Source organism: Eptatretus burgeri, chromosome 7, assembly GCF_056783735.1.
Source record: "Eptatretus burgeri isolate ZD-2024b chromosome 7, Ebu_testis_v1, whole genome shotgun sequence".
NCBI classification, from domain to species: Eukaryota; Metazoa; Chordata; class Myxini; order Myxiniformes; family Myxinidae; genus Eptatretus; species Eptatretus burgeri.
In genome coordinates, this window is record NC_140967.1 from 20,691,592 (window position 1) to 20,714,956 (window position 23,365).

The following is a 23,365-nucleotide window of genomic DNA, read 5'->3' on the forward strand; positions in this document are numbered from 1 at the left end:
GGAGAAAGAGGACAAACTATGACAAATATGCACTCCGTCAAGAAGATTCACAGGATGTTCTTCGAAAGGGACAGAGCACTTCTATAGAGAGGCTCGTTTCTGCACTGCAGTGCAGGCAAGATGAGCGTTATGAGCGACTGCTTCCAGACTTATAGAGACTACAAACCATTGATGTATTCTGGCATTCAAATTGCTACAAGTCTTGCACTAGCAAACACAATCTCGATATTACTGCGAAGAGAAGAGGACCATCTCTGTCGCCGTCTGAAGTTTCGGGATCGGATACGATGGACGCAGATCAGCTCGGGAGACGGTCCAGATCACAGTCGAGTCTTGTAGACTGGTCAAAGTGCATGTTCTGCAAGAATAGGTCCCACAAAAAAGTAACAGAAATGCTGAATGCTATCACATTTAAAGTGTCAATCTATCAAGGATTCTGCTGAAGCTTTAGGCGATGAAGATATGTTGCATATAATCCGTGGAGTAAACGGTGACCTTGTGGCAGCTGAAGCAAAATATCACAAAGTATGCTTTTCAAAGTACACCAGTAAGTCAAACATCAAACATCGCACTTTTAAGACCAGCAAAAATGAAGATCAATACACCAGTGCTTTCTGGGACTTAATTGATGGCCTTAAAACAGATTTGAAGCACGGCAAGGCATACGATATGTGCAGTCTTCTCAAAAAATATCAACGTCTTCTAGTAACACACGGTGTTGACCACGAAAAGGCCATCAAATACACAAAGCAGCATTTGAAGCTCAGATTGACAAGGCATTTTGGCGATGAGGTGGTATTCCACCAGCCCCGAATTAGAGAGCAATCAGAACTGATGTATACAAGCTCAATATCACTGCAAGATGTTCTGAATGCAGCCTTCAAAAAAACATTTGAGCCCCATGAAGACTAAGATTCTTCCGCTGATGAACAAGTTTTGCATCAGACAGAACGCACTAAACTTCTGTATCGTACTGCGATGCTGATCAGAGGGGATATTGCTGAGTGCAATGGTATTCCTGTCAAGCCTTTGAACACGGACGATCTGAGTCTCATCACAGCAAAATCACTTATACCAGACAGTGTATGTATACTGGTTCTTACGCTGGGTAATTTCAGCTGATAGTGACAATGCTGGGAACTTTCCGGCAGAATGCAAAAATCAATCAGACGAGAGGAAGGTCATCATGGTGGAGCAACATCTACTTTATTGCTCGTCGCATGTACGAGTTAAGACTCCGAAGCACACCAGTCTCGCCATGGCAGTTCGTCACATAGCTGGTTCAAAGGAACTAATAACATTGCTTAACCGAATGGGCCACTGTTCGTCCTACGATGAGATAGAGGCTATTGACACTGGACTGGCAAAGGAGATTCTGGCTAAAACAGAAGAAATGGGAGTTGTCATTCCATCGAACATCATTCTATTCTGGTGTCTTCATCCAGATGGCTGGTGACAATAATGGCATTAATGAGGAGACACTGGATGGGAAACGCACCACCCATGCCACAACTCTGGTTCTGTATCAACAGGGGCAAAATTGGGCCATTACCAAATCGCACGCCGATAGCTGACCATTCTCAGAGGAAGAGATCTCTCGACAGCACAATCATGCTACAATCTATGCAACTGTTCAGCGCATACGGCAAAAAGCCAAGTGTTGTAGATTTTGTGGATAAGGCACATGGGAATTGATTACAGTACTTAGAACCTGTTCACACATCAGCATGTATGGTAGATCCAGCTTGGGCATTGTGTAGGCTTTGCCCCACCAAACTATTTGATATCTGCATCCCGTCGAATCATCTAGTTGTTCCTAGCGAACAGAAAGTACCTGGCTGGAGTGGTTTCCATGCAATGGTGTCCTGTGCTACTTCAAGTAACATTGTTGTTGGATATTGTCCAATGATTGAAGGCTCTCCCACTGAGTATAGCACAATCTATACAGTGATGAAAACTGCACAACAGATGATGGCAAGCCGAGGGCAGAAGACTGTCGTGCTGACATTTGACCTCACCATCTACGTCAAGGCAAAAGAGATCCAGTGGAGAGTGCCAGATGAGTTCTCAAATACCATCATCCGCATGGGAGGATTCCATATTGCCCTGAACTTTCTAGCTCTTCTGGGCAAAAAGTATGATAACTCAGGCATTGAAGATCTTCTGATTGAATCTGAGGTCTATGCTAACAGCAGGGCAACTTCTCTTCTTCAAGGCAAATCGTACAACCGCGGGGTGAGGGCTCACAAACTTGTCATGGAAGCAATGTTCAGTTTAAGGTCGAGTGAGTTCATCAAGTGGCTTGCTTCTCGGAGGGGACATTCAGCCACAACAGAATTCCTCATCAACAAACTTGAATCCATTAACAAAGCTGTGGTTGAAGATTCTCAGTACCTCCCAGGGTTATTCGACGAAATTCACACCGACCTGGAGCCTCTGACAGCTGAGTTGAAACGATTTCAAGAGGATTCCTGACAAAAGTCAGAGCTGTTCACGTTCTGGGATGATTACATTGCTATGATCACCACACTACTGCAGTTCATCAAGGCCGAGAGAAGTGCTGACTGGACCCTACACCTTTTTTTTTTTTTTTTTTTTTTTTTTTTTTTTTGTATACCTTGGTCGAGGCTCGTATGAGAGCTAACACACAACTCACAGCAAGGAGGCATGAGACAAGAGGGGCGGGAGTGGAAGGGACAAAACATTGGGGAACAGACACAGGTGAACTGTGGAAGGGAGAGGGATGGGGATGGGACGGGGAACATGGCGAGGGGAAGATGGACATTAAAGGGACTTTCAGGAAGGAAAGCAGGAGAATTGAAGGAAGTGGGCTTGGGTGGATTATCGGGGGTAGAAAAGATCGAGGATTTGGATGGGGGAAGATAAGAGGTGGTGGTGAACAGCTGTTTTGAAAGCCTGAAGGGAAGAATGGGAAAGAATAGAGTGAGGAAGTTTATTCCAAAGGCGGGAAAAAAGAGGAATGAAAGAGTGAAGATGAGCAGTGATTCGTGATTTTGGTAGTTTTACCAGAAGGGGGTTGTTGGCGGACCTTGAGCGCCCTGTGGAAATGTGGTTGGGACAAATCGCAGAGAGAGCAGGGGGGGCAAGGCTGGAGAGGAGTCGGTAGAAGACAGAAAGACCACCGACCAACCTGCGGTGATTGAGTGAGAGGCCCAAAGACTCAGCTTCATTGCGGGAGATGCCAATGATCTTAAAAGCCCTGGTTTCGACAGCGTGAAGTCGAGAAAGGTGGGAGGCAGGAGCACCAGCCCAGAGGGGAGAGCAGTACTCCATCAGGCTACGGACAAAAGCTTTGTAAGTGGTCAGGAGCTCAAGAGGGCCGAGGAAGGACTTAGCACGACGGAGGATTCCCAGTCGGCGACTGGCTTTTGAGGCAAGGTTGGAAATGACAGATGGTACGGCAGAGGGTTGAGTCATCGGCAAAGAGAAATAGAGGATTTTCCAGAGAGTCCGAGAGATCATTGATGAAAACCAGAAAAAGAACAGGGCCCAGAACGCTACCTTGAGGAATTCCAGCCTGCACAGGAAGAGGAGATGAAAGAACTCCATTTAGGGCCACACGTTGACTGCGACAGGAGAGGAAGTCTGCGAGCCATGAGTGGAGATGGCCTTGAATACCATGGGCAGAGAGTTTGGTGAGTAGGGCAGGGTGCCAGACTGTGTCAAAAGCACGTGATATGTCCAGGGATACGGCTCGGATTTCCTGTCTGGCATTGAGGACCTCCATCCATTGATGGGAGAGCAGTAGCAGCATATCTAGGGTAGAGTGACCTGGTCTGAAACCAAATTGATGATTGGAAATCAAGCCATTGGAGAAGAGGAAGGATTTCATGTCTGAAGCGATGATGGATTCCATAACCTTGCTGATGATTGGGAGAAGGCTGATTGGTCTATAGTTACAGGGATCTGTTTTTGCACCTTTTTATGCAGGGCAGTGATGTTAGCAGATTTCCAAGCAGATGGCAGATGACCTTGGGAAAATGAGAGGGTGAATAGAACAGAGAGAGGGTGAGCAAGAGCAGAAGAGCAGGCTTTGAGGACACGTGGGCTGATGCCGTCTGGACCGGTTGCAGAATCTGACTTGAGGTTTGAAAGCAAGCTCTCCACCTTGTCAGGAGAAAAGGATACAGAGTCCAGGGACAGTTGGGTGCGACTGGGTAAAGTGGGTAGAGATAGTGATGGGTTTGGGACACAAGATTTAGCTGCAAACACCGAGTTTAGACATTCAGCTTTATCACGTGTGGAATCAGCAGTGCGGCCATTTGAGGTAAGGGAGGGGATGGAGGGGGAACATACACCAGAAACAGATTTGATTAAACGCCACCAGGATTTTGAGGAGGGAGAGAGGTTTGAGAGTTCAGACTTGAGATGAGAAAGATGTTGTTTTCTGGCTCTCCTGAGGGTAGCTACACACTTGTTCCGAGCTTTGTGGAAAGAACTGAGATTGCCCTCAGTTGGGTTTGCTTTCCATGAGGCAAAGGCAAGTTGTTTCAGGACAACTGCCTCGCCACAAGCTTCAGTAAACCAAGGGCGGGAGGAAGGGTAAGACAACTGAACACGAGAGGGGATAAATCTGTGCATGAGGGAGAGCAAGTTTCTTTGAAAGAATTCCCAGGATGAGTTGATGTTTGAGAAAGTAGTGATAGGAGACCAGTCTGTAAGTTTGATGGCTGCTCGGAGACCCTGCCAGTCGGCTTGAGTGAAATGCCAGACTCGACGGCGGTGAGGTGGTTCTCTGATAACAGCCAGAGAGATGTCCACTTTAACAAGGACGTGGTCAGAAGAACCAATTGGAGCGAAGGAAGAGCAGCAGATATTGTCAGGGAAATTTGTCAAAATCAGATCCAGAAGAGATGGAGTACCATTGGTTGAGATCCGGGTCGGGAAGTTGACCGATTGAGTCAGTCCCAATGAGTCACAGAAAGCTTTTGCTGATGTCCCATGGCAGGTGAGAGAGGTACCCACACCTAGCCAACTGGCGTGATGACAATTGAAGTCGCCACATAAGAGGAAGAGAGAGTTTGGATGAGAAGATAGAAGATGGTCCATGTTTTCGGAGAGTGAGGTGTAGATGGAGTCATCACTGTTCGGTGGACGGTACAGTACACATATAAACATGAGGTGGGAGTGGAGGGGAAGCCGAAGCCAGAGGTATTCCTGGGGGTGTGGGGGAGTGAGAGCAGTGCAGGGAGAGTGAGGAATAGAGTCTTTGATGAAGAGAGCAACACCTCCACCAGGACGAGGCTCAGGTCTGTCATACCGTAAGAGGGAGTAACCAGGGAGAGATACTTGGGAGTCAGACACGTCTTGGGAGAGGAAAGTTTCTGTTAGGCAGATAATGTCTGGTTTGTCAGTGGCAACCTGCATGGAAAGATCTGAAAGGTTTGAGCGAAGGCCCCGGATATTTGAGGTCCACACTTTTAATGAAGAGGTAGGGGAGGAGGCTTTTGGTGCAGGAGGTGGAGGAGGCGGGGGAGGGTCGGACGAGGGACGAGGGGGGAGGTAAGGAGGGTTGGTGAAGGAGTGTGGGGTATTGGAGAATAGGGAGGGGAGGGGGCCGAATGAGGAGGAGAAAAGGCTCTGTGGTGCTGTGAGAGAGGGGGGACAAGAGACAAGGAAGATGGCAGTTGAGGATTTGAGAAGGTGGAGTGAAGAGATGGAGGTGAGAGGGCAGTGGACGGAGGCAGGTTGGTGGACGAGAGGGGGGGCAACTTAGAGAAGGAAGAGTGAGGGGGATGAAAGGTGGGAGAAAGGTGAGGGGGGAATTTTTGAAAGAGGTGAGAGGGAGGCTTGGAGGGAGAAGAGTGGGATGGTTGCTTTGAGAGTGAGAGTGAGGGGTGAGGGGGGTGAGTTGGCACTGAAGTTGGAAAAAAAGAATGGTTGATGGAAAGTACTGTTACAGTAGCTACCTTGCTACTGTAGCAGCAATGGCTCCGTACTTCAATTCCATGGACAGGTCAAACTATGCTCTGGTTACGGGTATATCTTGGTGATATGATTCGTTTACCTGAAACATACCCAGAGGTACATATGGAGTTCATGAATGGGAACCACGCAGTCAGCAGATCAAACAGACCATTTGCCCAAGTCAGGACGGATATGGCTTTGGAGCAATCCATCAACAGAGATTCCAAAACCAAAGGGGAATTTTTGGAATGTCAGAAACCCAGGGCTCTCCGACGTTGGTTGGTGACTAGTCACGAAAGAGCTGCCATCACCAGGTGTCTCAGGGAAATGTGTGGCATTGGGGACTCTGAACGTGTTGGAACCCACAAAGAGGCAAGACGAGGCCGAGTACAGAGAGATGAAGAGGATATACAGAAGCTTCTAAGTGTCTTTGATTCTGGGATGATGTCTAATCCATTTACTCTTGGTCATGATGAAAGTCACACTTGACTGCTCAACATTGCCACAGGTGTTGTTTCCCCAGGGGAGGTATCAGGTCGGCTACTCCGGGCATACATCATTGGAAAAGACCAAATGGCGTCTTTTGTTGCACAACGACTCGATACGAATGAAGTGTGTCTGGGACCCACTGCCCCATGTTAATATCAAAACATTCTCATCGCTGCTGAAGAAAAAGAAGCAGAAGAGTGCCGAGGAGAAGGCTGTTATCGTGTCGGCAGACCGTGAGCTATTTGGTCGGCTCCTCATCGCAGCAAAGGGAAGAGGCATTGAGCTGAAGCATGTACTGACATTCAAACTCTCACCAGTCCCATTTGCACTTGCCCATGCAGATGGTACCATGAGGAAAACGAACAAGAGCGTATTGCTGTCCGAACTAGAGAAACTGGGCAATACAAAAGTCTGACTGCCATCACCAGAACCAAACATGCTTACCACCTTTGTAGTTGATGGTATGGCAATGGTGCAGATGGTTAAGGGAGGTGGTGCATCGACGTTCGGGCAATTGGCAACGACAATTTATGAGGTCGTGTTGGTGCCACTAGGACAAAATGGCTGCAGACGGGTGGACGTTGTATTTGACCAATACAAAGATGGGTCCATAAAATTTGCCGAACGCGCTACCAGAGAAACGTCAGCTTCATTAGAGGTGACCATCCACAATGAGCAAATGCCCATTCCAAAACAGTGGGCTAAGTACATCGGAAACTCTAGGAACAAGCAAAACCTATGTTCTTTTCTTTCGTAGTTCTGCTGCAAAAAGGGCCAATCCGATCTGAAGGAAGGCCTTCACATGGTTATCGGCAGAGGCTTCAAGGATAAGGAAAAATGTGTGGACATTTCCAAAGGCATGTGTGAGGTGTTGCAAGCTCTGGAATCTGATCATGAAGAGGCAGACACGAGAATACTCCTACACGCCAAACAAGCAAGCTCTGAAAGTAGCCGAGTAGTGATAGTCACCCAACACTGATGTGATGGTACTTTGCGTCACCCATTTCCAGGAGCTAGGGTGTAATGAGCTCTGGTTCCGGACTGGGGTAAAGAACAAACTCGGATATATTCAGGTTCACTCCAAGGTAAACAGCCTGGGTCCAGAGCTGTGCACCACACTTCCAGCATACCATGCACTGACTGGTTGCGATAGCACTAGTTCTCTTTCTGGTATAGGCAAGAAGTCTTCGTTTGGAATACTCCGCAAAAGCACTGAGCACCAGAAAGGACTGCAAAATCTCGGACAGACGCCGTCCATTACAGAAACGACAAATGGTGATTGTGAGAAGTTTATATGCAATCTGTATACTAGTGTCCAGCGCGCTGGTACCACGTGTGACATGGTTCGATACTGGCTCTTCTGTCAAAAGAAACAGAGAAACGAGGAGCTCCCACCTACATCCGACAGTATGTCACTACACATTAAACGGGCTAACTATCAAACGCTGGTGTGGCGCCGGGCTCTGTATGCAAAACAAGATCTGCCAGACCCAGTTGGCAATGGATGAGAAGTGACAGATGATGATCAGGAGATAATTCAACCTTTATGGATGGAGAAAGACCCAGCACCAAATGGTCTTGTAGAGCTTAGCACTTGCCATTGCGCCAAGAGTGCCTGTCGTCGGTCTGTTTGCACGTGTAGGGTGAATGGACTTTCGTGTACCGAGGCCTGTTCGTGCATGGCTGAAAACTGCGAGAACCCTTCAAACATGTTGGAGGATGACGACAAGCTGAGGACTCGACTTCTTAATTATACCATGTTGGACACATTTAGATTTGCACTGATTGAGTGTCATTAGTGTGTGTGTGTGTGTGTGTGTGTGTGTGTGTGTGTGTGTGTGTGTGTGTGTGTGTGTGTGTGTGTGTGTGTGTGTGTGTGTGTGTGTGTGTGTGTGTGTGTGTGTGTGTGTGTGTGTGTGTGTGTGTGCTCTCGCTCTCAGGAGAACAATGTAAAATCCACATATGTATATCTGTCCGCCGTAAATTTATCACTTGAGTCACAATCTCGAGTAAATCTGATATGGTGACTGAACTTGCTCGGATTGTAAAAATTGAGGTACGTAGTATTATCTCGTATATCAGAAGGGCTAGGGCATATCAATAATGTTCCAGTATTGATCGCGTTTGCCCAAAGGGCCACCCACCCCGCGCCCCCCAACCCCCCCCCCTCATGAAGCCACCTTTTTTGGGTCATCTCGGAGAGCATGACCTAATAATATGGGTGTCGATGTCCTTCGATCCGTCCGTCCGTTCACAATGAAGTTGAAGCGGAAGATCTGGTCATTAGTGATCCTGATAGAGGTCGATGAGACGTACACGATGGTATAACTTTCAAGGTCAAGGTCACGAGGCCCTTGAAGTTGCGAAAATGACGATTTTCAAATTCTATCTCCTCCGCCATTTCTCAAGCGATCTTGAATTTGATTGTAGCATATGAATCTATGGGACAATATCTAAATTTGGTCAGGCCGGATTTTCGATATTCGCTTTCGTTTTCGTGTCACGTGACTTCAAAGTTGGCAAAAAATGCGAAAATGACGATTTTCAAAATCGATCTCCTCCTACATTTCTCAAGCAATCTTGAATTTGATTGTACCATATGAATGTATGGGACAATATCTAAATTTGGTCAGGACGGATTTTCGAATTTCGCTTTCGTTTTCGCGTCACGTGACTTCAAAGTTTGCAAAAACTGCCCTACCTTCAGGAGGCTATATATTCTCTACTGGGCATGGTAAAAGTTAGTGAATGGTGTCATTACATAGCAGCTGACCTTGTATATTTATACATTTTCCGCCAAAGGTGCAAAAGTTTCAAAACCCGAAATGTAAACGTCTGCATTTATTTTCAAAATATAATTTCGTGCGCGCGTGCCAAAATGCCGAGTCATCTTTAACCAAACTGCGCAGTTTGACTGCGCAGTGCAGTAGTCTTCGTCATAACTGAACATTGAGAACTTGTGGTATTATAGAGATGACCGTCACCCCCACATGGGGGTAATATTCTGGAATTGAATCCCATCTGTATACTGGAAGAATAACAATACGACACGGAAGTCGTTGGCTTATTGTGTATTTGTGCAACAGATATTTTGATACTTTGGTGTCAAATTTTCATTAGAGAATTACTGAGAATGCTTCTCTCCACATTATTTGGATTCCATGTGCACATTCTGAATATTACCCCCACCCAAAGCAACTCGAATCTATATGTAGTATAATCCATTCTCATTCCATCCATGTATATCATGTCAAATTTGAGCGACTAGTTAGGAAAATACAGTCGTTTAAATCAACCCACCTCTCAACCTTGTTCTCATATTGGTGTGAAAACTTAATTTGACCCCCACGATACAAAATGGGCTGAAGAAAAAAAACGTATACCACAATTCAAAGTGACACCCACCGTAGAAATGCTCCAGAGAGGTTGGTGTAACAGAATATGCAAACAAACATTGTATGTGGTGTGGGTTGAGAAAGACATTTTTCCCCTGGGTCTTGCTCCTGGCCTAGTAAGCCTGGTGTTTTTATGCCTGTTGTGGGCTTAATGGTTAGGGTGGTGGACTTTGGATCCTCGGGTCCTGAGTTCAAATCCCGCTCAGCTGTTGAATTAAGGCCGAGTTAATCCCACGTGGTATATCATCCTTCCGAGGTCGGCAAAATGAGTGCCAGTTTGCTGGTATACTGTGTTGGAGTGGCGACCCATCCAGGATTGTGCCCAATAGCCAAGGAGACTGCTTAAGCAGCACCAACGCTCTTCACAGAGTGTGGTCCCAATCTCCTCCTCCTCCTCCTGGTGTTTGCTTAATGGTTCGGTGGCTAGCACAAGATCTTAGGTTCTTGAGTTCAAGCCCCTGTCGTGCCATTGAGATATCACCAGATGGGTTGACTCAGCCTGCCATCCTTCCGAGGTCGGCCAAATGTGTACCAGCTTATGAGTAACAGGCACTGCATCAGAAACACAGCCATGCTTCCAAAAATTATGCAACCAGCAGCCCCAATTGCATATGAAAAAGTAACAATAACCATATTTGGGTGCATTTTTCAACCTTCAGAGTAAGTTTGCATGCAAGGGTGTTGAAGGAGGTGGTATATAAATTTGGTCATGTGAATAAGTATGAAAATGAGAATCAGTATGAAAGTATAAAAACTTAAGACTGGGTATGTTTATGGAATATAAGGAAATGAACAAACAAGCAAGAAAGATGTCTTGCAAAGCACAATACTTGCGAAATTAAAATGAAAAAGTTGCCATGGAAACAGCAATTTGGCAATTTTTAATAATTTGTCCAAACAAGTATATTACATGATTGATTGTTGTGCATAACACAATGGTTGATACATTTTCTAATTGTGACCTAAGAGGTGATTTTTGCATGTTTTGGATGGCCTTGACCCTGACCTTTGACTAATTTTGATGAAACTTTACACACATGTACTGCACAGTAAGTTTCAATTTGATATCTTGGAAACTTTTTGAGATACGACAACAATCTCTCTGGAAAATTCTCTCTCTTTGCTGATGAATCCACACTTTGCCATGACATCCCTTATCTCTCATCCTTCAGACAGAGACAGACAGACAGACAGACAAGCCGGTAGGTGGCCATGGGTCGCCGAGCATCCGATGACCTTTGACCCCTGATCTGAGTTGATCTAGTACTAAGTACTTACTAAATTGCAATCGAATCGGTTGACCCGTGGATGAGCAAGGAGGCTTTGGTCATTTTGCCCGAACAATGCACTCATTGACCTTTGACCCCTGACTTAGCCGAGATAGGTCAATATATCCTGAAGCAAAGTTGTAGTACCCATTGAGTACTCTGTACCTATGAACTTTCATTCGTATCGGTTAACCCGTGTCTGAGCAAGGGGGATTTGAATGGTCATTTTGCCCGAAAAAATGCACTCATTGACCTTTGACCCCTGACCTAGCCGATATCGGTCAATATGTCCTGAAGCAAAGTTGTAGTACTCATTGAGTACTATGTACCTATGAACTTTCATTGGTATCGGTTAATCAGTGTAGGAGCAAGGGTGCCTTGAATGATAATTTCATCCGAAAATGCACTTATTGACCTTTGACCCCTGACCTACTCGAGATAGGTCATTATGCAAATGAGCAAAGTTGTAGTACTCATTTACGGTCTATAAGCATGTAAAGATTCATTCGGTTCGGTTCAACCTTCTTGGAGCTCGTGTACTTTGAATTTTCAGCGGGAATTCTCAATGGCCCTCGGACATCCAAGTTGAGAGGGTTACCATTTGGAAACTATAAGATATAGAAAAAAAATGATGTCAGATAGCGGATAGAGAATCACCTTAAGATTATGCATATCAAATCTCATCTAGTTCCATCTACTGATAACTACTCGGTATCAATTTGAATGAAAAGTACCGAAAATGCGGTTTGATATCGGAAATCCCCAAAGTTTGAGGGGGTGCTGTGGGTGAACAAAGATACAAGTCGAAAATCCGGCTCGACCTTTTGTGCACAATGCATTCCAGATGATTAGTGTGAATTTTCATGACCATCCGACTATAACCCTAAGAGGAGTAGCATTTGGCGCGAAGGCACCTCCAGCTCTCGCATATTATCGATTTTTGCACTAATTGACCTTTGACCCCTGACCTAAGCGAAATCAGTCAATATGTCCTGAGGCAAAGTTGTAGTACTCATTGAGTACCATGAACCTGCAAAGTTTCATTTGTATCGATGCACTCACCTGGTCGCTAGGGGGGCCTTCAATTTTCGCGCATACCCTAATTGTAGGGGGCGCTGCGGTTAAAGTATTCCATATATTACAAAAACCGGAATATATATTTGATAGAGCATCACCTGTAGATCATTCATGCCAAATTTCATAACCCTATGTGGGAATTTGGCTTTCGGAATTTATTTCGCATGAACGGTACCGATTTTGAAGGTTTTTCGGTTGTTGCTGGGGAACCAAAGCGTCCCTAGCAACCATCACAATTTCCAAAGCACTAGGTCATAAGATGTACCTACCACCTGAGTTTGGTCAAAATCCGCCCACGTTTACTACTAATTATGCTGATGACAAACGAACAAACATCCAAACAAACAGACAGAATTACTGACAATAAGGGTCACTTATTTTGGCGACCCAACAGCAGCCTCTTCCTCTCCTCTGACCAACAAAATCACAAACTGGTCATAACACTTGAAACTTCTTTCAATCCTGAAAAAAAACCTTCACATTCACTCTCTCTCTCTCCGAAAGGTCCATACCGCAAACCCTTCCACCTACTTTCTCCACAACCCTCTCAAAGAGGTTGTCATTCACTCTTGGGTCTCAGCCATGATCTCTTGGGCAAGTTACATTTCAAATTTGGCTTCCAAAGCCAGATGCCAACTGAGTATCCTCCGTCGTGCAAAGTCCTTCCATAGTACAACTGAACTCCTATCCTCCAACAAAGCTTTCATCCACAGCTTAATTGGGTACTGCTCTCCCCTTTGTGCTGGTTCTCCTGGATCACATCCTGCTCACCTTGACACTGTGGAAACAGGCTTTGAATATCATTGGAATCTCTCGTAATTAAGCTGAACTATGGGCGTATCACTTCACCATTGTCAACAAGTCGGTGGTCTGTCTTCTTCCACATAATTTCTGGACTTGCACCCTCTGCCCTCTGAGGGGATGAGGGACCCACCCCCCCCCCAACCAGGTATGCATGGCCCACAAGCAACCACCTCCAAGTGAAGCTACCTAAATCTAGAATTGCTGCTCACCACCACTCATTTATTCCTCTTTTTTTTTTCTCATGTGGAACCATCTTTCATACTCTTCACTCTCATTCTTCCCTCCAGATCTTCAAGACAGCTGTTCACCACCATTTCAAGTCATCCCCAATCCAAAATCATGATCTCTTCTACATCCATTAAACCACCCCACACCCCTCCCAAAAGTTTGCCTTTGTATCCATATTGTCCACCCTTTGTGTTCTCCCTTACCCCTCATCATTAACTGCATCCCTTGTTTGTCCTTCTAAATCTGCTTTCTCCCTCCGCCCTGCTTTTGGTATTTCCCTTTTCTCCTACTGTTCCCTTTGTTGTATTGTGTCATAGCTATTCCACGAGCCTAGAGCATTTACGGTATAACTGTCTATATATTACTAAAACTCTCATTATGTATGTATGTTCCCGAAATACAGCCAAAACGGTACACGATAGCGCAAAAATTTTAGGGCCACCTTACTCACCATTCTCCTGCTGTGTGCAGTATCAAGTTCCGTTCAAATCTGGCAACGAAAAAAATCTTTAAAAAAATCAATTCCCGATTCAGTCAAGTACTCTTCGGGAGAATTTGATCAATGCAAACAACCTCAGTGGTATAGGTCGCTGGAGCTCTTCTTTTTTTTCTTGAAATTATTTTTTTCATCAACCGTTGTCACAACGGGAACCAAACGGGTTCACAGGTCGTCTAGTTAAATATATAAATGTGTGTGTATATATATATATATGTATATATATATATATATATATATATATATATATATATATATATATATATATATATATATATATATACATACCACAAAAAGTCCTATCTACCTTTCAAAAACATCATGTGTTTGTATATTTGTCTGTCCCCCTTCATAAGAATGATTTCGAAGGATTTTAACAGCCAATGTTTTAACACGACTGTGTTCACTTTGGTCTATTTTTCAGGACAAAAAAAAATTGAAAAACATTCTTCATAAAAGAGCAATTGCATTTCTTCCATTGGAATTGTAGATGATGACTTACAACCTGGCCTCATGAGCGGTGTATAGAAGCATTTTCTTAAATAACAATAAATACAATGTGTAGGGAGGTGAAATTTGCTGCACGTATGTAATGCGCGCAGAGTAAAACGAGTGTTCATTTACGTCTGTACAATGTCTAATAAATAAGATTTCAGCACACCTGATGCTTAGCCGAGGCTTGACTTTGCGATGCTTATGAGGCTGTACCATCGAAATGAAATGTCCCAGAAGATGAAGAAAATAGGATCACATTTGCACATGTAGTTTTACAATTGCGTTTTTTTTTTTTCTTGCGATGAATTTAAACGTATCTTCCAGTCTCCTTGAATATTTTGAATAAAATAATTCTCACTCATCATTTTTGATGAGCTTTTACACAAGTTTTAATATAATGGGTGAAATTGTTGTCAAGGAAACAATTGACATGTCAAAATGGTTAAATGGTCTTTCTGGTTTTTGGTGAACCAATTCAGTGACCCAACATGCAAATGCTGCTCAAATTTCAAGTCGATCAGATGAAAATTGACTTTTTTAAAATGACCTTGAGGTCCAAATTTTTGACCTTGACCACTTGAGAAAATAGTTGACAAAATCAGCTACCCTTGATTTTAAAGCACTGTTCAAGTTGAATGTAGCAATGCAAACCAGAAGTTTCAACAATGACTTTGTGCCAAGGTATCTCAAGTATGTCAGGAAACATGACCTGTGTGACCTTGAACATTAACATTTTGACCCCAAACTAATAGGCTGCTCGCTTTTATCACGCTCTACCAGGTGATTAAGTTGCATGAAGATCGGTGTTGAAGTGCGACCTGAATGCGGTTGATCGACTTAACCAACCAATATGTTTGTGAATCTTCAATTTCCCAAGTAACAAGCAGAACTTACACATTGAAGGAGATATTAAATTTGTTCCACTTGTCGATGAATTGTAATATTAATGCTGAGATTGAGCTCTGAAATGTTTTGCTTAGATTTCTATGAATAGGTTTGCATTATCGAAGTCAAATGTCACTTTCTGGCCAAAACTAATTGAGTTGATCAGTGAGCTGGTGTCATCATGCATGACTTTTTACATTTTTAGACATTTTACAACTTTTGCAATAAGCATCCGAGAATTTATCAAGTCTTTTGGCTAAATTCGTCCATTGATAATTCATTCAAGTTCTATTGATATGAGGCAGGGTTAAAAAAAAGAAAGTGTTCCATAAATATTATTATTATAATGATTGTTATTATTATTACCCCTTCTGTGAAGCAATTGGTTCACTTGGTCTGCCTCTCTACAGACTTCAGACAATGATTGAGGAACAACTTGATTTCAATTTAATGTTATATTTTGAACACTAGAACACGAACCTGCAGTTTAGTAGTACTTTGGCTCTGAATTTGGCAAATTTTACGAAATCTTGTTCAGAGCACGCATGTGCACAGAGTGAAGTAATTATTTTTTTAGTCTGGGAGTTGAACAAAATTAGTCATTCCAAACTGGAAACTTGCGGTTTTTAGGTGCATCATAAAGGACACAAATGGGCATGACAAACGAATGTAATGTTTTAAATAAGGTGGTGTAGAAGACTCTTCATCAATGGCGGTAAACTTCCAAAAAAAGTTGAGGTTTTAAAAAAAAAAATTTCCTCGTCGTTAAAACCTTTATTTTATTTCAACTGAATTATATACTTGAACACTGTAGAACACAAATCACATTGTTGCCACTTCCAAAAACCTCCAATTTAGCAGTGCATTGACCAAAACTTCCGGGCACTTTACACTATCTCGACCAATCAAATTTGCCACTTACGTTCTCAGTGTTGGGGAACATAGAGATTCAGACAAAATGGCGGCTCATAGAAAATGTAGATCGTGCTCGGAAACTCAAAGCAAGAGCTTAAAAGGCCCTTCCCATGTCTTTTTAAAAAAAAAATTCTCAAGGTATGGTGGTGTTCTATGAACTCTATAGTTATTACCCTTGCTGAAGGAGAAGGGTATTACATTTTGGTTTGTTTGATCCTTGCAAAATCAAAGATTTTAACAAGTATATTGGTCAGTCGATTTTGTTATTGTCTCATCTGTCTGTCAGTTTGTCGCCTGCAGGTCACAATTGTAAACCGATCATCATGAAACTTTACTAAGTTGTAGAGGTAGTCTCAACTGAGAAGCTTATTGATCTTGAGGTTGAATTTCGAAAATTGTCATTTTTCATCCGATTGACTTGAAATTTGAACAATATTTGCATATTGCATCACTGAATTCAGAAACTAACTATGTTTGAGGTCAAAAGGTCAACTCAAGGTCAAACTTCTGTAATCAGACATTTTTATCTGAAACTTTGTCAATTTTCATCCAATTGACTTGTAAGTTAAACAGCAATTTCATAGTGAATTACTGAATTGGGAAAGCAACTATTTTAGAGGTCAAAAGTCAACTCGAGGGCAAACATCTAAAATCATCAATTTTCAACTGAAAAATCGTCAATTTACATAATGTAATGAGCGTAAGCCTGGAAATTCTAACACACTTTTCTCCGAACATATTCTGTTCATACTTCCGAAATCTTCACATTGTGTTCCATATATTTACGCAGGTGATAGCGGATAAGAAAAATCAAATATAGATAGAATTTTCAAAGAGGGAATCTATGACGTCACAATCAGCAGCGTTTGGTGGCAAAACGACGGCCGGGTCCCAGACGACGTGCTTTACTTAACTAAGTCCATGAGTTCAGGACGTTTGTTCAACTAGGCATTTACGACTTTTATCCTGCCATGTTGTTAATCTGTTGATGGAGGTAATATAGAAACGATGAATATGTCAAATCGTTCGTGTTACTCATCCGGCACTATGTGTCAAGGCCAACAATCTAAAGCGACCGGTCTCAAATGCTACCATGGGCACCCAGACACGCCACCAATATGAACTGAGCTGTTGAATGTGGCGCAAAACATCCAAAGAAACTACCGTAACCGAGTATTGTGATCCATCCTGTCCCCCATACCCGTCGTAGATTGGTATCTACTAGTCCCATTAACTTGAACATTGAATAGGATTTGCATATTCCATCACTGAATTGGGAAACCAACTATTCAAAAGGTCTAGGTCAAACTTCTAAAATAAATTTCAATCTTAAAAATAATCACTTTTCTTCCAATTGACCTGAGCTTTGATTAACATTGTCAATTTTAATCTTAATGAAATGGACAATTTCATGTATCCATGGCAACCTTTGGAGAGGTGGGTTGGATTTTCCAAGTATCATGCTCAGCACGACATCTTTTTCTTGTTTGTTGGATTGAGATAAAATTTTCAACATTGGTGCGACTTCTCATGTAGAATGTTTTAATGACAATTATGACATCATAGGTCACATGGTGTGGCAGTCATTTTGGAAAAACTTTGGACCTCTATCTCTGAAACCGCACCAAAGAAATAATTGAAACTTGGCACATAGCAAATACTCCTCATGGGGAATGAGTGATTTTTTTTTTTAATGACATCATAGGTACCTTCGTTATGGCATCACTGCATATGTAGACCACAACATCTGATCAGAATGAAAAATTTTGAGGGTCATCTTGGTGTTGGGAATTCTAAACTTTCATTTACACCTGTAGGCACAGCAACGAACGGATCATGATCCATAGAGGTTGGACAAAAATGTTATCAAAGCTTTTTCACCTGAAATGTCTTCATTGGTGGTAGGTCTCATCAGAAAAAAAAACCCCACCCGAATTCGCCCATGGGAAACCTCGTTTTGACCTCAAACCCAAGATGGCCAACATTGTACAGGTGCAAAACTTAAAATGGACCTAATTTTGGAAAGAAACAACATAGAAACACTTTTATGGTGTCATTTTTAACTAATTTGAGGACTCCCGTTCATTTAGTGAAATTTTCAGAACCATTAGAGGTCACGATTATCAACAACATCACCGTTGAGCATGCAGAAGGGGATGCTGACTACAAGATCTGTATGTGAGCATGTTTGGCTGCGAAGAACAGTCAAACAGCCATTGTCGCAGAAGATTCTGATGTATTTCAGTTGATGATGCATCATGCTGATGCCACAGATAACGGTGACAACCTGTAAATGGTGACCGCAAAACAGACGGTGTGCATCACAACGTTGAAGAAGAAACTGGATCCTGCCCTCTCGGAAAGTCTACTCTTCCTACACGCTTTCAGTGGGTGTGATACCACATCAAGGCCATATGGAATCGGCAAAGTGACTGTTTTTACGAAGTATGCAGCACTGAGCAAGTCAGCCACTGTTTTTATGTCTCAGTCTTCATCGAAACAGGACATCGAACAGGCAGGAGAAGATGCCATGCTGGAGATATATGGGTGCACTACATCACTAAGCCTCAACGCAGCAAGGGTGACAAAGTTCCTATTGAAGGTAGCTACTTCTACACAATATGCATCTCCAGAAAAGCTTCTGCCCACGAGTGACGCAGCCACCTTTCATAGTCATCGGACTTATCACCAAGTGCAGGGATGGCGTGGCAATGATATCGCCTCTGCAGTTTGGGGTTGGAAAGCCACTCCCGGTGGTCTTGTGCCTATCAGGATGACTCGGCCAGCAGCACCAGAGCGGCGACTCAAGATAATTCGGTGCAATTGTGGTGGCCAGTGTGACAAAATACCATGCACCTGCCGCAAGAATGGACTACAGTGCACACCAGCTTGTGGCCAATGCAGGGGACTAACATGCATGAATGTGCCACATGTGGACAATCAGGATGATGATGACCAGGATGTAGATCTCAATAATAATACAATGGATCGACATTGCAATTTGACTTAAAAAAATTATCACTCATACAATATCATTTAAGTGATCAGGCATAGTAAACTTTGTTATTAGACACCTTAACACGGGTTTCAAAATAATGTCACTGCAAGGTCACAAAATCTGTTTGGATTCTTACTTATTTGCTTAAATTTGGCTATGATTATGATCTCGATGCCAATCTCATAAATAAGTGAATGGACATCTTGAAAGAGTCCATTGAAAATGATACTTCCAATGTACTTTTTTGAGTCGATTTGTATCATTTTGATCAAATTTGACCTTGACCTTGAATTTATCACATGATCTAGATATCCAATCACCTCAAAACTCTTACTTAATGAATGAGCATCTTAATGGTATATGTGGCAATAACAACCAATATATTTTATCAATAACTATCATTTTGGCATAACTCTTGATACAATTTCGGTCAAATTTAACGTTACTTCGGTCAAGTTTAACGTTGATCTTGACATATGACCTTTGATATCTAACGATCTTATAAGTATCACTAAACGAATGGGGGTCCTCAAATTAGTTAAAAATGACACCTTAAAAGTGTTTCTTTGTTGTTTCTTTCCAAAATTAGGTCCATTTTAAGTTTTGCACCTGTACAATGTCAGCCATCTTGGATTTGAGGTCAAAACGAGGTTTCCCATGGGAGGATTCGGGTGGGGTTTTTTTCTGATAAGACATATCGCCAATGAAGTCATTTCAGGTGAGAAAATTTTGATAACATTTATGTCCAACCTAAATCGTTCATTGCTTAGACGATTGGGAAACCGTCTGGGAAGGAGAAAAAATGGTCCACCGAAAAAAATAAAAATAAAAAAATTAAAAAACTGACATCATCGGTCACGTGATTCGGCATCCATATTGTTTTTTTTTTATTTTTTTTTTTAAACCTTCAAAAATCATCTTCTCTGCATTGGCTGAACAGATTGAGGCAACTTTACACATATGACTTGCCTGTCCATGAACAAAAGGTTCACACATATGATGTCATTGGTCACATGGTTTGCAGCCATATTGGATTTACCCTAAAACCGATAAAATTAAAAACACCACTCAAAAGAAGTCCTGGTGATGGTCTGCAATCTCTGATTGCTCTTTTTCTTGCTATGGTTATTTCATTTTGGGGGTGTTGGAAGAAGTTAAAGGAATTGTGGTGAAGGTGACATTTTTATTTTCATTAAATAATTCAAACGAAATTGATCCAATAGCTAAAGGGCAGGTTATTCATTGAACTACATTTATATGTATAATGACAATACACTGCTCAAATAAGCATGTCTGACATCAATTTCCATGAAATGTGCTTGTATTGCAAGTATAATTTGCGTATGTTCAAATCGCTTATTACTACCACAACTTATGACTACTACTACTACCACCACCACATTTAATTGCCCCAATTATTCTCATCTTGTGGAATCAGCTGGGGACCTTTCATGAACAGCTGGTCAATCATGACCTTCGATGGAAAGTGATTTGGGCAGCAATTTTTATTTTAGCCAAGATTGTGACCATAACTCACCTACTCTTCACAAAGGACACCATGGGATCTTTCTCATCCAGTAATGCTGGCAGACAGGACGCCGAGTTTAATGGCCATCTGAGGGATGGCGTTCACATTGATGAATCACCCTGCCTGCAAAACACCAGGATGAGAGTTTATAGCTGCGTCGATATTCAAACGCACTCTTGACAGCTCAAATTTGAGTGGTCATACCTTTTATGCTATCCTGCCAGTCCTGATACTAAACCTTAAAAACCTTATGCCTAGTCAAATCTCCAAACAGTGTTTTTATTTTCCCCTCTGAAAAGATTTTTCATTGCACTGAAGGTAGACCCCTTCAGCAAGCTTCTTAAACAAACAATAACAGAAGTGCAATCGAGCATAAAATATACAATGCAAGACACTTGTAAGCCTTTAGATCAAGCCAGATTTAAAAGTTTTTGCAACAAATGCCAACATTTGAAATTTCCACCACAACAGTGATTTTGAGATGCTGTTTGTGCATGCTGTTTAAATGCTGTGGGGTTGTCTTAATTTTCCCGTTCTTATTTACATGCACTCTTACGTGATCAAGGAGTTTGTAAACACCAACGTGGAAATTACCAAAATTGGGAGGAAATTGCACTCACATGATGTCCTGATGAAATTTGGGATTAAAGCGCGTTTATAGCGGGAGAAATGTCGACCCCTTACTTTACTTTACCTTGTTATTGTGGTACTTGTCGTTAATATATTGGGGTATAGATCTGTGGTACAAACAGGATTGGCTGAATTTAATTTTCTTTCTGTACATCCTTGCACATCATGGCACGATCACTGTACATCTTCAGTGGCTTTCTGTTCTTTCCTTATTGTTTTGATGTTCCGTGAGGTTTTGCGAGCAATTTGGTACTTGTACTTATTCTGTTTTTGTTTTTTTGTTTCCAATATTTGAACAGGAGCAGATATCGATGCCTTGTGTGTGACACCACAGCATGTGGACCGCAAAGATTTCTTTAGTTCTTTCTTCGAGAAGTTAAAACAGCAGGAAGGTGTCAAGAACCTTCGCGTGAGCTTTGTTACACAAACGTGTTGCACATCGTGCGATTTTTTTTTTTTTTTTTTTTTTTTTTTATGTCAAAGGATACATGAAGAGAAAATATTTGCATGTTGGTGGAAGGAGAATGCAGTTGGCCTAAAAGGACAGGCATTTATCGTGAACAAGAATCGATGTGATACCTTCGTAGTGCGTTACTTTCAGCTGGATGGATTTTGCCTTATGTTGAAGTTGTTGAGAGTGGCCGTGTTGTGCTTTGCAATATAATTACGGTACTCGTTGATTTTGTAAATTTATACTGACTGACTCGGCATTGGGTTGACACTTTTTGTTGAACAACTAAACTCCCCTTGTGACCAGAATCAGAACTGATAAACTCAGTGTCCCAAAGCATAAGGGTGTAATCTGTTGAATGCCTCTTAATCCCACAACAAACTCATTCAAACGCACCACTTCTTCCATCAAATGTCTCAAATCGCATTGCTTAATTTTTCCACCTTGGTTGAAGATATTTTGATTAATACAATGGCCATTTATTTTGCAGTCTATAGAAGATGCCTTTGTCCCCGTCATCAAATTGGAAGTGGAGAACATTGAGGTAAGCTCTCGATTGCAGTAGGACAAACTGTGGCATTTTCTGACATTTTTGTTGTCAGATCAGTGAGATTTGTGAGACCTATTCGATCGTACTAAATTTCATATCCTCATTCTTGATGCACTTCTTGATTACAAAATTACCTCTGCCACTGAAGGTGCATAGAGCTTGTTTTCACCCTTCTCTATTTGTCTGCAAACAGGATATCTCAAAAAGTTATACGGATTTGGACTAAACTTAGTGAACACGTTGGGTGTGTGACAAGGATGAACTGAATATATTTCGGTGAAGATCCGGATATTGCAATCTTTTAAGTGATTCTTCACCATTGAGAGATGGAACAAAATACAATATGTAGAATGATATCTCAAAAAGTTAAGGACCAATGCAGATGAAACTTGGACAGCTTGTGTGTGTGACAAGGACAAATTTATTCCATTTTAGTGAAGAGCTGGATATGAGAATTTTTTTTAATTTTCCAAATGATCCTTCATAAAGAGATGAGGCCAAAAACGATGTACAGTGTAACATGATACAGGTTGTTCCAAAAAAACCCAGACAACTTTCGTTGTTGATGTATTTAGAACTACAAATGATACATTGATACCCTTTGGTTTATATGATACAGAAACTCAAAAGGTTTTCTGCTCAGCATCAACATACTTCAATGTGAGCTCTGTTTGTCATGCACAGGACATCAAGGCTGTACACGAGTTCTTGCCATGTTAGGCTCGGCATGTTTGCATGCATTCAGCTATTATGAGACAACAAAGATCCTGCAGGTTTGCCACCTTGGTGTTGTTGACAACATCTTTGACAAACCCCCATAGAAAAAAAAAACAAGGGGGTTAGTTATGTCTGGTGATCATAAGGGCCAGGAAGTTCGTCCATCTTGGCCAATCCAGCAACCTGGAAATTTTTAATTCAGGACGGCTCAAACGACTAAGGCCCAATAAGGGGGAGCGCCGTCCTGTTAAAAATTGATTCAAGGTTGCAGGTGTTCAATCTATGGGAAGGAGAATCTTTCCAACTGGTCCTGTATATTGTTGAGGTCACTGTATCCTCTGCAAAGAAAAGCGGACCCACCAAGCGATCATGGAGAAGGAGGAGGAGATTGGAGCCATACTCTGTGTAGAGCGTTGGTGCTGCTTAAGCAGTCTCCTTGGCTATTGGGCACAATCCTGGACGTGTCGCCACTCCGATACAGTATACCAGCATGCTGGCACTCATTTTGCCG

The 23,365-nt window shown here is 42.4% G+C and overlaps 1 protein-coding gene across 3 annotated transcripts in view; it reads left to right on the forward strand.

Moving 5' to 3' along the window:
- The window catches only part of LOC147022789 (poly(A) polymerase type 3-like), a 173,602-nt gene that overhangs the window by 84,154 nt on the left and 66,083 nt on the right, over positions 1–23,365 (forward strand). For all 3 annotated transcript variants that reach the window (XM_085887581.1, XM_085887580.1, XM_085887579.1), the window contains exons 5-6: positions 21,436–21,545; positions 22,078–22,131. In XM_085887581.1, coding sequence (XP_085743707.1) covers positions 21,436–21,545; positions 22,078–22,131 — 164 coding nt within the window. The remainder of the gene's footprint in view (positions 1–21,435; positions 21,546–22,077; positions 22,132–23,365) is intronic.